The 18,863-nt window shown below is 38.8% G+C and overlaps 2 protein-coding genes across 2 annotated transcripts in view; both read left to right on the forward strand.

Annotated features, from left to right (window-relative positions):
* The window catches only part of LOC141336798 (uncharacterized), a 131,947-nt gene extending 127,739 nt beyond the window's left edge, over window positions 1-4,208 (forward strand). The window contains exons 5-16 of the mRNA XM_073842528.1: window positions 447-566; window positions 674-807; window positions 1,027-1,083; window positions 1,175-1,223; window positions 1,302-1,517; window positions 1,611-1,750; window positions 1,836-1,904; window positions 2,172-2,299; window positions 2,390-2,498; window positions 2,785-2,859; window positions 3,033-3,176; window positions 3,384-4,208. Of these exons, the coding sequence (XP_073698629.1) occupies window positions 447-566; window positions 674-807; window positions 1,027-1,083; window positions 1,175-1,223; window positions 1,302-1,517; window positions 1,611-1,750; window positions 1,836-1,904; window positions 2,172-2,299; window positions 2,390-2,498; window positions 2,785-2,859; window positions 3,033-3,176; window positions 3,384-3,464 (1,322 nt within the window). The 3' untranslated portion in view covers window positions 3,465-4,208. The remainder of the gene's footprint in view (window positions 1-446; window positions 567-673; window positions 808-1,026; window positions 1,084-1,174; window positions 1,224-1,301; window positions 1,518-1,610; window positions 1,751-1,835; window positions 1,905-2,171; window positions 2,300-2,389; window positions 2,499-2,784; window positions 2,860-3,032; window positions 3,177-3,383) is intronic.
* Window positions 4,209-6,911: 2,703 nt separating this feature from the next.
* On the forward strand, window positions 6,912-14,697 carry LOC141336767 (uncharacterized). The gene is made up of 12 exons (XM_073842496.1): window positions 6,912-7,086; window positions 7,353-7,457; window positions 7,787-7,938; window positions 8,012-8,059; window positions 8,284-8,362; window positions 8,450-8,496; window positions 8,677-8,758; window positions 9,130-9,176; window positions 9,312-9,393; window positions 10,080-10,150; window positions 10,359-10,425; window positions 10,694-14,697. Exons 1-12 carry the CDS (start codon window positions 6,912-6,914, stop codon window positions 13,141-13,143), a joined length of 3,405 nt encoding a protein of 1,134 aa, XP_073698597.1. The 3' UTR covers window positions 13,144-14,697.
* Window positions 14,698-18,863: the final 4,166 nt, after the last annotated feature.

Here is an 18,863-nt window from a genome sequence, read left to right on the forward strand (position 1 = left end):
AAAATTCCTACTGTAAAGGTATCAAAATGTAATTTTTGATTAGTAATATGCATTGTTAAGAACCTAATTTGGACAACTTTAAAGGTGATTTTCTCAGGATTTTGATTTTTTTGCACCCTCAGATTCCAGATTTTCAAATAGATGTATCTCGGCCAAATATTGTCCTATCCTAACAAACCATACATCAATAGAAAGCTTATTTACTGAGCTTTCATATTCTATATACATCTCAGTTTTGTAAAATTTAACCTTATGACTGGTTTTGTGGTCCAGGGTCACACATATATATATATATATATATATATATATATATATATATATATATATATATATATATATATATATATATATATATCAGTGAAATTAAAACAACACTTTGACTGTGATTTCGAGTGCCTGAAGTGCTGTTTCTGTATTTTCACTCTCATCTTCTTTTTGTATCTCAGCATCTCCTCTGAAGAAAGGAGACGAGCAGGAGATTTGGATGTGGCCTATTTATAAAACTCAGCTGCCTGTAACCTGTGGGAATAAAGAAGGCACTCTCTATCGGGACAAACTGAGCGGAGGTTCAACAGAGTTTTTGCTATAATTTTATTAATTTTATTACAGTATTTGTTATATTTTTATGGGTGGATTGTTTGGACTGAATGCATCTTATCCTTGCCTCCTGTAGGGGGAGAGTGTATTTTGTCCAAGGGATGCTGGTTCACCCCAGCTGATTTTGAGAAGTTTGGGGGGAAGGAAAGGTGCAAAAACTGGAAATCCAGCATCCGCTGCAGAAACACACCACTTAAGAAACTCATAGAAGTAAATAATGCAAACACACACCTAGCACCTTTTCATGTTTGAAAAAATATTTGATTGTAAAACTCTAGCAACTTATAGCAGGAATGTGCTTCTAATTCAAAGCAAAAGTACAGCACATATTTTTGCATCAGCCCTTTAAGTTTACAACATATGATGTAAATATGTAAACAACAGACCTCTCATATACATGTGTGATTACTTCCTTTCTCATTTTTTCAGGAGGGCCATCTTAAGTGTCCACTGTTGGAGAGAAGAAAGAGAACATGTGTCCAAAATGTACTTTGTCTCTCAATGTGAAATATCAAGTTCAGCTTTTTCCTCTGTTTTCCATTTGACATTCATTAAGTAAATTTGTTCCTTCCTGCAGAACATGAATGAGAAGTTTCCTGTCAGCTCATCTGAGAGCTCCAGTGAACGTGAGTACCCATCATCCTCACTCATTCACATTCTCTCTGCTGTCTGTCTGAATGCAGTAATGTGTTTTATTTCTCAAGACTCAGAAACAAGCTCTGGTTCAGTGGAGGAAAGTGATTCTGAAGATTTCCAGGAACAGGGAGGGAAAGGAGGAGGAACAGTGTTTAGAGGGAGAGTCGAGGAAGAGGAGGAGGAAGAAGAAGACATGGCAGATCTGTCAGTTTTCCAGGCTCCCTCTTTACCAGTCACCTGTGTTTCACTTACTGGGACTCTGTACAAATACAGGTTTGCTTCAGGTACGTTATTGCACTGATTTGTGTAGAACTTAGTTTGTTTTGTCTGTGTCGAAGGATTGAGTGGGAAGTGTTTATGTTTCTGTTGTGTCTCAGGGAGTCGTGGGAAGTGTATACGTACTGAGGAAAGATGGTTCACTCCGGAGGAATTTGTAAAGCAGGAACAGACTCTCACTGATGGACACTGGAAGAAAGATATACTGTGCCATGGAAAGACGCTCAACTTTTTACACCAAGTAACAAATTAAATATAGATACAAACATCATGTGTATTTTATTTTTTATTTGTTTGTTTATTTATTGTTTGTATGTAATTTCTAGAAAAAGGTCCTGCGCATCCATTCCCTTCTGTGTGAATGTGGAAAATGCAGTACTCAAGAGGAAGATGTGGTGAGAAACATCTCTACCTCTACCAATCCCTTTTTAATGGTTATGAAAATAATGTCAGAATTAGAAAAAAGAAATCTTGGACTTACAATTAGCTTCATTTTCTTGATGCAAAATATGTTTTTTCACTTCTGTGGTGTAAATGACTAAAATATGACATGTTGCGCTTAGATTCCAATACATCAAAACAAGTTTGTAAGTGTAATGCATTTGATCTTATTTCTGATGTTATGTCGTCCTCTTAAAAATGTTATGTCGTCCTCTTACTAGATGGACCAGAACAATGATGATGAGTGTTACGTGTGTCGCTCTGAGGGAGATCTTGCATGTTGTGATGAGTGTCCACGAGCTTTTCATTCATACTGTCACCTACCAGCTGTAGATGGAGATTCACCTGGGTAAGAAAAAATAAAACATAAAGAAAACTAATAAATCAGCAAGTGTGTATGTTGGGCATTCCTCTTGTACATGTGTATGTTTGCTTGTAGGAAATGGATTTGTACTTTTTGCGTGTTAAGAACCAGTCAACAATGGCGTGTCTCCACTAACATGTCTGAACAAGAGGCTTTCGATGCCCCAGTGTCGCAAAATATATTGGTAAACACACATGCACACACACGCACACACACACACGCACACACACACACACACACACACACACACACACACACACACACACACACACACACACACACACACACACACACACACACACACACACACACACACAAATTCAGCACCTTAATATAAAAGATAACCACAAGGTGCTCATATTTTGTAACAGCTTTCAATGCCTTAAAGTACTGCCTTTAAAGCAGGTTTAAAAACAGAATAATTATTTATGGGCCTAATTGTGGATATGTGTGTTGTTTGTCATCTTTAGCACTGCCACTACCTCCTGTTGTGTGTGTACAGAGAGGACATCCAGAAGGTGTTTATTGAGGATCCACGCAAAACAGTGAGATTGTGTGCTTTTCTCTTCTTGGTGTCTTTAACATGTCAATTAACTTCAGAATTTTACTCGTTTCACATCTTAGTTTAATTTAAAATAGTTTATAAATAGAATAAAAGTGATGAAAGATATGAAAAGAAATTAAAAATAAATAAAACCAGAAATAAAATGACTTCCAGGTGCCCAGATACTCTGAGTTCATAACTCAGCCGATGTGGCTGGACAAAATAAAGCAGAAGTTGGAAAGTAAGGAGTATGAGACGGTAGGAGCGTTCGTCTCTGACTTTCAGCTCATTTTCAACAACTGCAGCAGGTTCAATAGGGTAAGATTCACTAAAGCACGTTAGATAATAAATAAATCACTAAAAACAGATAAAGAGCTTGTTAAAATTAAGTTGTTTTGCAGTGTCTTATACATGGACACATATCCTGAACATTATTAATGATTATTGTTATGATTAACTTTACAAGAGGACATTTGATTGTTTTTTGACTGATCGTTTTGTATTTAATTCTCTTGCTCTTTAAAGGACAATGAGTTTGGCCGAATGGGTGCCAAGCTGAAGGAAATGTTTGAGGAAGAGTTCCAGAAAATCTTCAGTATTCAATAACAGCTCTCTTTTACATGTCTGTCAAAGTTACAACTGAGATCTGGGTAGTGTTGAAGATTCATGAGATCTCATTATGATGTATAAAATGTACATAATTTTTAAATTCTGCAGTCCTGCGATGAGCGCTTTGGAGAATGGATGGATGCAATACATGACTTAGTTGCTGTTCAACATTGTACGTCCTTTTTTGGTAACGCCATCTTTCCAGTCCAATGAGGTATTATGTCATTCTCAACACTGGTTACTGATGGCAATTTGATTGTCAATACAAAAGATCTCCTACTATCAGCTTTATCTCCTACTTCATACAGACCTTAATCACTGTCAGTGTTCAGGTACCTTAAAGGTGAAGGTGCCATTTCTGTAATTGCAAATAGGTTCCTAAACAATCCGACCATACTTTTTGACCTGCTTTATCTTCCATTGTTTAAAAAACAGACAGCCCTGCCACCAAACATACTGCATTAAAAACACTACAGAAACAGATATTTGCACTCATTTTTGAGTTTTTTTTTTTAAATATGTCTTTGCATTTTAAGCTGAGATGAATCAAATAATTTTAATGATAAAATTGCACAATTCACCTTTAAGACCAAAAACAAAATATATTGCAGCATTTTGTTATTTTAATAATTTGCTGTTAGTTGTTCGGTTGTGGTTGTTTTTACATATACATATAAATAAATTGATACCTGTATGTAAACATTTTGGGAATCTTATTATTAAAAGTGGTAGTAATTTGTGTTTTATCTTTTTTATTTATTTATTTTATTTTAGTTCTGTAGTTCTGTTTTTATATTTTGTATAATTGTCTTTGAGTGAGTCATCTTCTAGGTATACTTAGATGACAGATGATACTTAAGTGACAGATGATCAGGTGAGTAATTTTAACCTTGGTATTACACCTTGGATTTCACCTCAGGATTGTTCACCCAAAAATGAGAAGTTATCATTTACTAACCCCTCAAGTTCTTCCAAACCTTTGTGCGTTATTTCTTTTGCTGAAAACAAAAAAAAAAAGTTTGCAACCAAACAAGTAGCATTGACGTCCATAGTGTTTGTTTTCATATTATTGGAAGTCACTGGCTACCAGCAACTGTTCAGTTGTAACATCCATTAAAATATCTATTTTCAGCAGAAGAAACTAACTCTAAACTAATAGGTTTGGAACAACTTGAGGGGTAAGTACATGATGACACTTAATTTTAGGTGAACTATCCCGACTCTTTACCGGGGCACAACGTATTAATAGAAAACAGGCTTTATTGTTAATTAAAACGTTAGTTTATTTGACTTATTAAAAACATTAAGGATGATTCAAATACCAGCTGAAACAAAAACACCACGCGCATCCTCTTTAGTCATGCACGCCCACCTGATCATGCTTCTCCTCCCAAATGTACTTCAGTCGAAAGATAATTCAGAACACGACGCCGCTGTATCCGAGGAGTTTGAGGTAACTACCAAGCTAATTCTTATTGCTGTTAATGACTAGTGTCTGAATGTTTATACACATCCCGTTATCCAAATTAGATAGTTCCTTTATTGCCGTTATAAGCTGGGCTTCGGACGCTTTCGCTTTCGATTTAGCGATCTTGTGAATCCGTTTCTCAAGAAAAGATAATTGTCTGTTTTGCTTACGTCTACACACATTTAACTTTAGACCAAAACAGGTGCTTTAAAGATGGATTCATTGTTAATTTCAAAGCACAACAATAAAACAGTAGGCCTACGCTAGGCTACGTTCATTAGTTTATGGGTCAATGACCTATAAGGAAATTCGACAGGCCAATTTGAAGTGATTTTAGTGTTTTTTCATCTAGATGAATTGGCCATAGTCTTAAAAATGGCACGTGGTGCGACTGTGATTTATATTGAAATTAATTCCTTTCCTTAACATGCTTAACATTTTTATTACAAGTTCTCAGTAAAGTGTTTAGACACAAAGCATTTGCATTTGTTTTGAGTTTTTGTAAATAATGATCTCATGTTTTTCTGAGCTGCTTTGTTAAATGTAGTTAACAGTTATTTTCCTTGTAAACTGCATAAAACTGATGAAAATGTAAAAAAAAAAAAAAACACATTTCATACCACTTAAGCATACTGTATCAGACACAGAAATGATTTTATTTTTAATTTAATACAATTATTGCTTTTATTGGTCACACCACATGATGAGTGGTCACTACAAATGACACAACAACCTTAAATTGTTAAAAAAATTATATATATATATATATATATATTTTTTATTTTTTTATTTTTTAAAGAGATCAATAAACAGTAAATTTAAGACAAAAAAGCTAATAATTTAAAGCAGATTTTATTAAAATTTCACAGAATTTTCATAAACACAAACATTTTTTTAAACTGTTAAAAAAAATCACATCACAAACCTAAGTGCACCATTTTATTTAACTTGACAATAGAGACAATAGAATAAATTATTTTAATTTAATTTTGATCAGAACCATGTATAAGCATGTAATCGTGCCTCATCACAAAAAGTTTTAGGTAAATGCACATTTGTGGCCTTGTTGTGAACAACTTAAAAATCGTCATGCTGCCGATGGGTATTTGATATGTCTGTGTGAAAGTGTGGCATGTGGCATCAACTGCAGGCATTTCTTTAACCCCAGTTATTTCTGAACTTTGCACAGTCTTGGATGCTCAATTGACCTTTCCTTGGGAGCTTGATTGACAGGTGATCTGACTGATCATAACGCCAAAACAGCCATTTTGTCTGAGAGTGTAGATTACCTTTGGTGGACTTAAACTTGAAAAATGCTGTGTAATGACAGCTTTCCGTGGTTGAAACAAGACACTTTCTAATGTTTATTCATGTTTATTTTGTGCTATAACTAGTAAAGAGGACAAGATCATCGCAACAGCGATCTGTCATGACACATTAAAGAGCCACAAAATGGTATTTACTGTTTCAATTTAAAAAATAAATAAAGACAAAATTGCGAAGGGTCATTTTACAGTTTAGAGTAGGGAGGTTGCTGGCTCAGGTTCTGAGATGACAGCATAAATGTCTTTCTTACAGTAGACTTCTGGAGTTTGTGCTCGACTACATACAAGTCATTACAAAAGGTATTTTTTCCAAATTTGATAGTTACAAACCTGCTTGATGCTTCCACAGGTCCTTAGCAATTGGTATATGATGCATTTAAACGTAAAAGTCCCAAAGTGGTAGTTTCTTGATGGTCGCACCAGTGTAAATCACACTGGAAAAGAGTGGGATCTCAGAAGAACATTCAGCTGTTACAATTCATGAAATCATATGATGAGTTCAACTGTAATTATTATTTATAGTTGTTTTAATCTTTGGACAGTCCTAGTTTTTATGTATGTATTCAGGTATATTTATTATGATGTCTACAACATCTAACCCGGCATTTATCACTTAAAATCATTGACTAAATGCTTACTGTTCCACAGAGAATGGATGGTGAATTATTCCCAGATTCAGAGCAGGATTCGAGCAGCTCAGAATCAGAATCTGACTGGATGAGTGAGACGGGAAAAAGTAAAGGAAAACAAGGGGTAAAAAGAAAGAAGAATCAACAAAATGGTAACAAGAAGAAAATAGCCAGAAGTAAAAACTCTAGTCTTCCAGGTAAGCATAAAATGATATCAAATAATTTTAACTTTGATTGTTGAAACAGTCAGAGATCCTTAGATCATTCATGTTTTAATAAGCTTCTCAAACCACATTAAGAAAATTGGGATCGTTGACATAATTTAAATTATTGCAGATCCACTAATGTCAAGCATCTCCTAGAAGTACTTTTTCATGGATCTGAAGAATACTTTTATGCTGTTTCTCTAATGATTGTGTCCTGAGAAAATATTTGTTATTATATACTGTATATTTTTTTTAAGGGGTAGACCTTACTAACATCTTTCAAGAAGTCAGAAAAAAGGATGAGCTGGCTGTCCGTTGTGGAAAAATGGCAGGTTGTCTGCACAGAATAAAATACGACAACGGTAAGTTTTGGAAGGAAAAAAGATGCGATGATTGCAGATGTAGTTTTTAATGTCAGAATAAAATTAGATTTAACTAATTTAGAGTGTTACTTAATAAATAAATACACATGCACAATATATGTACAAAAGTATGACTATTATGCACAACATGCCTCAGCACATTATTCTTCCACCACCAAAGTTATATATAAAGTGAATAATACACCGGTTTTTATTTAATATGTGTATAAAATAAATGTCTCCGTCTGTCTGTTTTAACAAACCAGCATTTGTTATTTTAAATATGTGCACCAATTCATATGTTCTGTTTGATGTTTCTCTGTCTTTAGGAGAAAAGTGTATTTCATGTAAAGGGAAATGGTTTACACCCGGACAGTTTGAGAAATTTGGAAGAAAAGCGCATTGCAAGAAGTGGAAGGCCAGCATCTTTTACAAGCCATCAAATGACCTTCGACAAGTTAATTTACTGAAACTCATACAAGTATGTACGCAGCTAGTGTTAGGGTCTGAATTTATTTGATTTTATTTATATTAACTTTCTTTTTTTCTCATAGAATGGGTGTCTTTCGGAATATGGACAACAGGGGAAATCAATTAAACAGGTATTTTGTATATGCAGTACCATTGCACAAGTTTTAAGCCCATAAGTCATAAAGCAAACCATATTAATATGTTGTAGTTCAGCTTCACAACAGTGATTGTATTCACTGGATTATGAGTGAACTTTTAGCATTATCTGGCATTATAGACTACTTTTGACAATGATCCATTAAGATATTATCATGCTGAAATGCTTTAAAATCACTACCGTTATATTTTACCACAGGTGACACAGACAAAGTCTCGTAAAAGATCGGTTTCGAAGAGACCTGTGTGTGGAATTGAAGAGGAAATAATCCAGCTGGGTGTGTTTTGATGAACATTTAAAATGTCTTTTTCTACATTAACTCTTAAAATGTTTATGGTCTATGTTTGTTTTCTACCACATACAGACAGTTCTTCAGATGAGTCTGTATCTGTTGCTAAGAGAGTCAAAAAGGTGAGATGTGCATGTATTGATCAATTTTAAATTGATCTGCTAAATTAACCCAAATAACTAACTTTATATTTATATTTATTATCTCCATCAGTTACTGAAATGTACCTAATTACTGTGCCCACATATCTTCCATTAACACATTAACCATTGCTTTAATCTTATCCTTTGTTTTCGGCACAGAACAGGAGAGAATCCGTGATTTTCGTTAAAACTTTCAGTAAAAGAATCACAGAGCTGGAAGAATCTACTGCCAGTGCTAGAGGTTAGTGAGCTCTTTTATTTTCCATATATCATGTTATTTATCTTATTTTGAACTTCATGATTTTTAAAATTCCATATTTTTATTAGACTGTAAAGACCTTTGTTACTTTCACATCTCTTGTTTTTGCTTATCTTTAGAATAAGAATATTTAGAATTGAACAGTAACCATCTGCCTTTAACAAAGTCTTACCATACTCTGACCCCCACTATACTTGCCTGAGGATGTTTTGCATATATTAGGCTAAGTTACTGAGTCTAGATTGCCAAAGCGCTTTTTCACTTATTGTTAGTGTTTCTGTTTTTTATGTGGTCATCTATATTATTGACCCTCAAAATGTTTATGGTTTATGTTTGATTTCTACCACATACAGACAGTTCTTTAGATGAGTCTATAACTGTTGCTGAAAGAGTCAAAATGGTGAGATGTGCATGTATAGATCAATTGTGAATTATTATTGTATGTATTGTATAAATGTATCTAATTACTGTACCTACATATCATCCATTAGCACATAAAGCATTACTTTAATCTTATCCTTTCTTTTCGGCACAGAACAGGAGAGAATCTGTGATTTCAACTGGAACTGTCTGTAAAAAGATCACAAAACGGGTAGAATCTACTGCCGGTGCTAGAGGTTAGTGAGTTATTTTGTTTTCTATATTATGATATTTCTTTTAATTTGAACTTTTTTTAAAATTCATATTTTTATTAGAATGTGAAGACCTTTGGTTACTTTGAGGATCCACTTGCAGGTTTTATTATATTCTTGGTCGTACAGGCAGGGTTAATCATCAGCAAACACAACAACATCCAAGGCGAGACAAAAGAGTAATCCAGAAAACAGGCAGTGGTCAGGGCAGGTGGCAAAATGATCATGGAAAACCAGTTAAAGGGTCCAAGGTCAAAAAACACGAAGGCAAGGCAAGGCAAGGAACGAAAACTAGGAATGCAGTAACAAACATACAAACAATACTCAGCAAAGAGTATGAGCAAGTGTCCAACTTAAATAGTCCTAATGATTGGAAATGAGGTATGTCTGTAAATTGGTTCCTAAAGTGGAAGTAGTCAGGGGTGGAGTGCCCTCTGGTGGAGATCACTTTCACATTTCTTGTTTTTGCTTCTCATTAGAATAAGAATATTTATAGTTGTACAGTAACCATCAGCCTTTTAAAAGTCTTAGTGTCTGTTCCTGAATTTCTAAGCGGTACTAAAAAAAAATTTTTTCTATTGAATTTTACCATTTCAAGCTTTGCCTAACCTGTTTGTGTGTGCTATAAACTCATCCTCATGATTTATCTCTTTGTCCTTCCCCAAACCAAGTTTCACCTGCACTTCCCACTGATGCTACAGAACCTGCAGAATCAGGACAACTGAGGGAGTCAATTAGAAAGGTATTTTGTATATACAGTACCAATGCACAAGTTATCAGCCCATAAGCCATAAAACATGAACCATATTCATATGTTGTAGTTGTATTCTGACAGGTATGAATCTACTCTGATGTTTTGAATTTTTTTTTCTCTCTCTATAGATTACTTTTGACAATGATCCATTAAGTTTTTATCATGCTTTTATCACTACCCTTATATTTTACCATAGGTGACACAGTCCAGGGAGAGATTGTTTTCCAAGAGTCTGAAAATATCTGTGTGTCGGATTGAAGAGGGTGAGTTTGAATGAACATTTGCATTTCAGATTCATTAGTTAGTGATCTAAAATTAGTGATCTCTGTCTCATCATCACACCATCTACTGTGTATTACCTGTTCTTCAGTTCTCTGATCCCTACTACACTTGCTTGAGGATCTTTTGCACATATTAAGCCAGGCAGTTTTCTACCACATACAGAAAACTTTATGATTTTTAAAATGTGATATTTTTATTAGACTATGTAGACGTTTGGTAACTTTCACATTTCTTTTTGCTTCTCATTAGAAAAAGAATATTTAAAGTGGAAAAGTAACCGTCAGCATTTGAAAAGTCCTGCACCTCCCACTGATGCTACAGAACCTGCAGTATCTTCTGTCGTAGAGGAGGCCAATCAGACCACACATGAAGCAGCGGCTGAAGCAGCAGCAACAGCAGCTCAGCTGAACGTCAGTGATTCTCCCACTGATGCTACAGATCCTACAGTAGATGAGGAGGCACACCAGACCACAGATGAAGCAGCAGCAGGTCAGCAAAACTTCTGTCATTCTCCTGCTGATGCTACAGAACCTGCAGTATCTCCTGTCGTAGATGAGGCTGATCAGACCACAGATGAAGCAGCAGAAGCTCAGCTGAACTTTAATTCTTTCACTGATGCGACAGAACCAGCAGTATCTCCTGTCGTAGATGAGGCTGATCAGACCACAGATGAAGCAGCAGAAGCTCAGCTGAACTTTAATTCTTTCACTGATGCGACAGAACCAGCAGTATCTCCTGTCGTAGATGAGGCTGATCAGACCACAGATGAAGCAGCAGAAGCTCAGCTGAACTTTAATTCTTTCACTGATGCGACAGAACCAGCAGTATCTCCTGTCGTAGATGAGGCTGATCAGACCACAGATGAAGCAGCAGAAGCTCAGCTGAACTTTAATTCTTTCACTCATGCGACAGAACCAGCAGTATCTCCTGTCGTAGATGAGGCTGATCAGGCCACAGATGAAGCAGCAGAAGCTCAGCTGAACTTTAATTCTTTCACTGATGCGACAGAACCAACAGTATCTCCTGTCGTAGATGAGGCTGATCAGACCACAGATGAAGCAGCGAGTGAAGCAGCAGCAGCAGCATCCCAGCTGAACGTCAGTGATTCTCCCACTGATGCTAAAACACCTGCAGTACCTCTTGTCGAAGAGGAGGGTGATCAGATTACAGATGAAGCAGTGGGTGAAGCAGCAACAGCAGCACAGCTGAACTACAGTGATTCTTCCACTGATGCTACAGATCCTGCAGTATCTCCTGTCGTAGAGGAGGTTGATAAGATTACAGATGAAGCAGCGAGTGAAGCAGCAACAGCAGCCCAGCTGAACTTCAGTGATTCTCCCACTGATGCTAAAACACCTGCAGTACCTCTTGTCAAAGAGGAGGTTGATCAGATTACAGATGAAGCAGTGGGTGAAGCAGCAACACCAGCTCAGCTGAACTACAGTGATTCTTCCAATTATGCTACAAATCCTGCAGTATCTCCTGTCGTAGATGAGGCTGATCAGACCACAGATGAAGCAGCAGCAGCTCAGCTGAACTTTAATTCTTTCACTGATGCGACAGAACCAGCAGTATCTCCTGTCGTAGATGAGGCTGATCAGACCACAGATGAAGCAGCAGAAGCTCAGCTGAACTTTAATTCTTTCACTCATGTGACAGAACCAGCAGTATCTCCTGTCGTAGATGAGGCTGATCAGACCACAGATGAAGCAGCAGCAGCTCAGCTGAACTTTAATTCTTTCACTCATGCGACAGAACCAGCAGTATCTCCTGTCGTAGATGAGGCTGATCAGACCACAGATGAAGCAGCGAGTGAAGCAGCAGCAGCAGCATCCCAGCTGAACATCAGTGATTCTCCCACTGATGCTAAAAAACCTGCAGTACCTCTTGTCGAAGAGGAGGGTGATCAGATTACAGATGAAGCAGTGGGTGAAGCAGCAACAGCAGCACAGCTGAACTACAGTGATTCTTCCACTGATGCTACAGATCCTGCAGTATCTCCTGTCGTAGAGGAGGTTGATCAGATTACAGATGAAGCAGCGGGTGAAGCAGCAACAGCAGCCCAGCTGAACTTCAGTGATTCTCCCACTGATGCTAAAACACCTGCAGTACCTCTTGTCAAAGAGGAGGTTGATCAGATTACAGATGAAGCAGTGGGTGAAGCAGCAACACCAGCACAGCTGAACTACAGTGATTCTTCCAATTATGCTACAAATCCTGCAGTATCTCCTGTCGTAGATGAGGCTGATCAGACCACAGATGAATCAGTGGGTGAAGCAGCAACAGCAGCTAAGCTGAACTTCAGTGATTCTCCAACTGATGCCACAGAGCCTGCAGCATCTCCTGTCGCAAAGGGGGCCAATCAGACCACGGATGAATCAGTGGGTGACGCAGCAGCTCTGATGAATGTCAGTGATTCTCCTGCTGAATTGCAGAATCCTGTTGCTTCTGAAGAGTCTGAGAAGACAGGCCAGATGCAGTTACTTAGATTTCTCGAAAATAAGCTTAATACCATGAACAGCACCCTAAAATCAATTGAGTCGTCTTTAAAGAAGCTGGTGGAAAAACAGTCACAAAACACACAGCCTCAATATGTCTGTCTAATTCCTGCTGTTATTGAAAATTCCCAGATTATTTCTTTAATCAAGAAGGAGCCAATCACTGAAGGTGGGGGTAGTACTGATAAAGCAAAACTGTGATCTGAGAGGTTATCAATAAAAATATATTACTATTATTAGATAATTATTATACAAGTTTGGTTTTAACATTTTTTAATAGCCAAGACAATAAACACCTTTTGATAACTGATTACCGTTTTTGTCACATATTAAAACAAATTATAGTGCAGCATTTAGTTGTAACTGTATTTACCTTGGCATAGCTGAATAATAACAGTTCAGTACATGGACATGACATACCATGAGTCTCAAACACCACTATTTCCTCCTTCTTATATAATTCTGGTGTTTGCAAAAGACCACCGAAAAATAGGTCAATTACAACATAACACCAAATATTACAATAGTCCCTATCGTTAATAGTTACGCCCCCAACATTTGCATAGCCCAATCATTACATCAGTAACGTAACGTCTGTAACGTCAGTACATCAGTAAAAATAAGGCGAGCCTAGTCTCAGCCTCAGACGTCACGGAACGTTGGCTAAACGTCTGATGCCTATGGTACACTGAACTGGAAACTCTTCAGGAATGTCGAAGTCGTCATCTGATTGGTTGAATTTGATCGGATTACCCGGGAGACGCGAGTGTCGCGTTTATTTTCGGTTCGCCGGGAAACAAAGCACAGACTGATTTACTCAGTGTTCTGCTAAGAGGTGCTTATGCAGACGCCATTGTTGTTATACACTTTTGCAACATTCGCTAACAAATTATTGACTTACTGCTTGTTCTCCCTCTTCTTCTTTAACTTTCAATGCTGGTTATTTCAGTGACTGACCGTTGCACGCCAGTCTGTTGTCGTGGGGACATTTCTACGGCCTGAAACGTGACGCTGAACGAAATAAACTGTGATTGTTTTTTTGACATGTCGGTCAAACAGCCTTATAGGCAGGCCTTGGCCAATGAAAGCTACCATGGATTCAAGACCTTCAGGATATGCGAGAATAAGATGAGTCACTGAAGGGACATGGTTAGCTTAATGCTAGCGTTAGCCTGTTACATTACAGGACATAAGATTTCACTTACCACATAAACTGAGAGATGACTGCGCGGATGATGGCGAATGATCCTGAGCATCACTAACAAGCATTAAAGCTTGTGTGGTACAGTAAGTACTTGTGTCGCTGCAGTATAACGTTACACAGAGCACATGCGATCACAATAGTGAGAGTAAAATGTTGCAGATTCAAAACGGCAGATTCAACAAACCGCATATTAAAAGCGGCTAGAGCTCCTAATTAAATATATATTTCCTCCATGTGCCAGCTATTGAGATGAGCAGCTCTGTGAGACAGCCAATCAGAGCAGAGCTCCTCATTATTATTCCGGAAACTTCCAAATAAGGCAATAACAGAGCAGTTCATTCTAGGGACAAATCCTAGGGTTGTAAATGGAGATGTGAAAACCATTTCTAGAGATTTTTTGCCCTTTCCTATGCCATATACCTTCTATGTAGATATCAAAGAACAATTTAAAATATTGTTTCAATGCATTCTATGGCACCTTTAATAATTTTCTGTTCATTGTTCTGCTTTTGTAAATATGCATACAAATAAATCAATACCTTTTATGCAAACATTTTGAGAATCTTTTTTATATTTGATTATTATTATCAGTAATAGTAAGTTTCGTTTTATGTGTTTGTGTGTGTGTATATATATACTCTACTTTTTTTGTAGTTTCTTTTTGTTCTGTTAATTTTTGTATTTTGTTATGTAAATATTGTTAAGTAAAATTGTCTTTGAGGGGCTCACCCATAGATATATATACCTATATATATCTATGGGCTCACCTGTGTGTAGATATATAGGCGGCAGACGATCAGGTGGTCATATTATAAAGACCTGTACATCTGGGGACCCTAAGCAGGATAATTTTGGGGCCCTGCCTTCCAGTGAATACTAGTGGAGTATTGCCAGTAGCCAGGTTTCCATCCAAAGATTTTGTTTGTGGAAAAAAAAGAACCGATTTTTACCGATATATCTGATGGAAATGTCTTATCGATCAAATTTCTCATGTGTCGACATAATCTTTTTCCGTTTAACTTTAGCGCATAAATTCTAAATCCATACTTCAAGTGTTTGGAAACACTTTTTTGTAGAGAAAAGGGGCTTTGCTACGTTGCAAGTTAAAATTTATTCATTTTGTTCTGAAGATCTTGTTTTATGTGGATATTGGAATAAGTACAACATTTTAAATGAACTTGTTTTGAATTGTTAGTAGCTTTTAATATTCTTGTTATTCTTGTGTTGAGAGTATTGTTCCATTAAATTTAAAGGATTTGTTCTGAAATAAAAGGGGGAAAATAGCATGTTTTCCAATATTTTTGGCTGACTGTATTATATTATGACAATGAAGCTGCATTGTCAAGGCGCCGACAAGATCACTTGATTTTTCCCCCCCTTATATAAGTGGAAACAACTTACAATAGCCTACTCCTTCGTTTGTGGTCATAAGAGTAAGACATTGTTCCAAACTATTCTAAATATTTATTTTATTAATGCACATTCACAATAAAAATAAACAGTGTGCTTTTGTAAAAAGGAAACAAACAGGATGCCTCAAGAGCGCATCAGAAAAATGAAACTAAATTATGCATAGGTTGATATAGGCTGCTAATTGTTTCAGTTTTTTTTCGTTTTGTTAATTCATAATTTATTCACAAAATAAATTTATTTAATTTATTTATAGCTGTACAATGTTTCCCTCCGTTTGCAGAAGCGCTGCAGGTGCGTGACCATGTGAATCCTCACACTGTTTATGCCGCTTTTTGCGTGTATAAAATTAATCCAAGGAAAACAAATGTAGGTATTTTTAATGGGCCACAGCCGCGTATTAATTAAAATTTCCTTTAATTGTAATTTAACAATCTTATAAGTTAACGGTTAAAAATGTCTTAACGACCATCGGTTGTCAGGAGAAATAAAATAACCGAAATGAACATTCCCATTTCTAAATAAAAGTTCATCAGAAAAATGATAATAATAGCTAACTGCTCCTGTTTATGATTATTGTTGATGATCAAGTAAATATTCTATAACAAAGTACAAAAAAAAAAAAAAAAAAAAACTCATGACACTTGTTAATAAAAATTAGCTATATAGCTACAATTTAATAGGTTTTGTTTCAAATGGATAAAGAACAGGCTACTAGCCTATATAATTTACGCAATATAGGTGAAATTATGTATGGAAACAGCTCAAGGCCAGTTCTCTTACGAGAGATCTCTCGTACTGCGTAAGTATCTTACGCGAGGGGAAAATCCTTTTCTGCGAGATATTGAAGCCAAAAATTATCCTTAATTTTGAAATAATGTAAAGCGCGTTGCAGCAGCATACAGACATAGGCGAAACAGCTTGCGCGCCTATTGGCTGCTCTGCGGCAACTGCAGCAGCCTATTAGAGCGAGGCCTGACGCGACGCCAGATCCAATGGGGGCATTTCGCGCCCTTTGCATCGCTTCGCGCCCTTTTCGTAGCTTCCCGCCTAAAAGGGCGTGGTCTAGACCTATAAAGATCGCTCGTAGGCAGCTATTATCTGATTTTTCATCCTTCAAGCGCAGCACACGCATCGCTGGAGCCGGATAAGAAGCCGCCGTTTGACTGCAAGCATCTCAGCGGGACGAGCCACTGAAGCTGCTGGCCACGCCGCCTTCCGTGCCTTCCTGCTGCGCTTTCCGGCGCCTATATCCTTTATAATCTACAGTGTGTGTCGCCGCTGCAAAGCGTCTTTTTAAAGATGCCTTCATACGGCTCGTGCAGATGCCAATGGTGACTCTGAGGACTTGCCTTGCCTTCTTCACTGAGACTGCTCCCCCGCCCGCCGCGGTGTAGCGCCGTAAAAAGCGCCGTGCCCAGCGGGCCCCGGACACTTCCCCCAGCCGACAAAGCTCGCCGGTTCGCCCGCCTGCTTCATCGACCTCGTCAGCCTCTGTTCCGGACGTAAAGCGGCCGCTGTATGCCGCCTAGCCGCGTCAGCGCTGCGTAACATGGTCTCTCAACGTTGCTGAGAGGCACCCGTGGTTAACGCTTTCTGACGTTTTTCTCGTCTGGCCGCCGCCCCGCCAGACGCGGCCCGCGGCCCAGGATTGAGTTGAAACCTGAGCCTCCGAAATCGTCCTAGCACAACTGGGAAAACGACGGTGTACGAGTCCCGCTGTTGCCGGACCCCCACCAAAGTTATTCGCTCGCCCAGTTCCAGGAAATGTGACTGTTCCAGTGTTTTCTGCAGCCAACAAACCGGCTCCGTCGCCCGTTTGCCTGCACACAAAAGTCGTTCCCACGTCTACACAGATAAACCCCCAATAAAGTGTATTGTCTGGTGTCCCGGCCACGGCCGATGGTGTTTCATGTGTTCCTGAGGGGAGCTAGAAGACTAAATCCCCCCAGACCTCCCTCAGTCCCCGTATGGGACCTTTCTGTGGTACTAGAGGCCATGAAAGGTGGACCATTCGAGCCTCTGCAGATGATTGATTTGAAATACCTGTCTCTTAAGACTGTGTTTCTGCTGGCTCTCGCTTCAGTGAAGCGCATAGGGGATTTGCACGCACTCTCTGTGAGCGCAACGTGCATGGAATTTGGACCTAATGACTCTAAAGTCATACTCAAACCCAAACATGGTTACGTTCCAAAATCACTCAACACACCGTTTAGGGCACAGGTCATCGCGCTGTCAGCCCTACCGGTCAATGATGAGGAAACGGACGCGAGCCTCCTATGCCCAGTCAGGGCATTACGAGCTTACGTGTCTCGCTCGTCTGCTTTTAGACAGACAGAGCAGCTTTTTGTTTCGTTTTACGGGCGTCCCAAGGGACTGGCCGCGTCGAAACAGAGCTTATCCAGATGGATAGTTGATGCTATTGCGTTGGCATATGCTTCCAAGGGCATGCAGTGCCCGCTGGGTGTCAGAGCACATTCCACGAGGGGCGTGGCCTCATCGTGGCTTGGTCGAGTGGGATTGCCTTGCAAGATATTTGTACGGCGGCGGGCTGGGCCTCTCCGTCTACATTTATAAGGTTTTACAACCTGGAGGTTCCCGCCTTACAGGCCAGATTGCTGTCAGTCTAGATGTTCAGTGTTGTCTGACCTGATGTTATCAGCTCGGAATGCTGCGTCTACTGAGCACAGCTCTAGGGTCAACAGTGAAAGTAATAGCACGAGATGTGTCTGGGCAAACTGTGTGAAGACCCTTATTCTTACGTCAGCTCAGGCCGTAACCCCGCCCTGTATGTTTACTTAGCGTCTGAGTGACGCTGCACTATGTGGAAGAGTGCGGCGTTGCCCCTCCCTCTTCCCCGGACTCCCTGTGAGTTCTATAGGTGATTATGAACTGTATGAACCCCGGGCTTTCGCCCTTGGGTCTTTGGTGTCAGATCTCAGCATGCACGGCGTTTTACACTGGGTCCCCTAGCGTAAGATACTTACGCAGTACGAGAGACCTCTCGTAAGAGAACGTACTCGGTTACTAACGTAACCTCTGTTCTCTCTAGAGAGGGAACGAGTACTGCGTATCTTGCCGTGCATGCGCACGCTCTGGTTGCTTCGATGATGAAAAACCAGATAATAGCTGCCTATGAGCGATCTTTATAGGTCTAGACCACGCCCTTTTAGGCGGGAAGCTACGAAAAGGGCGCGAAGCGACGCAAAGGGCGCGAAATGCCCCCATTGGATCTGGCGTCACGTCATGCCTCGCTCTAATAGGCTGCTGCAGTTGCCGCAGAGCAGCCAATAGGCGCGCAAGCTGT

This window comes from Garra rufa, chromosome 1, assembly GCF_049309525.1.
Source record: "Garra rufa chromosome 1, GarRuf1.0, whole genome shotgun sequence".
Taxonomy (NCBI): domain Eukaryota; kingdom Metazoa; phylum Chordata; class Actinopteri; order Cypriniformes; family Cyprinidae; genus Garra; species Garra rufa.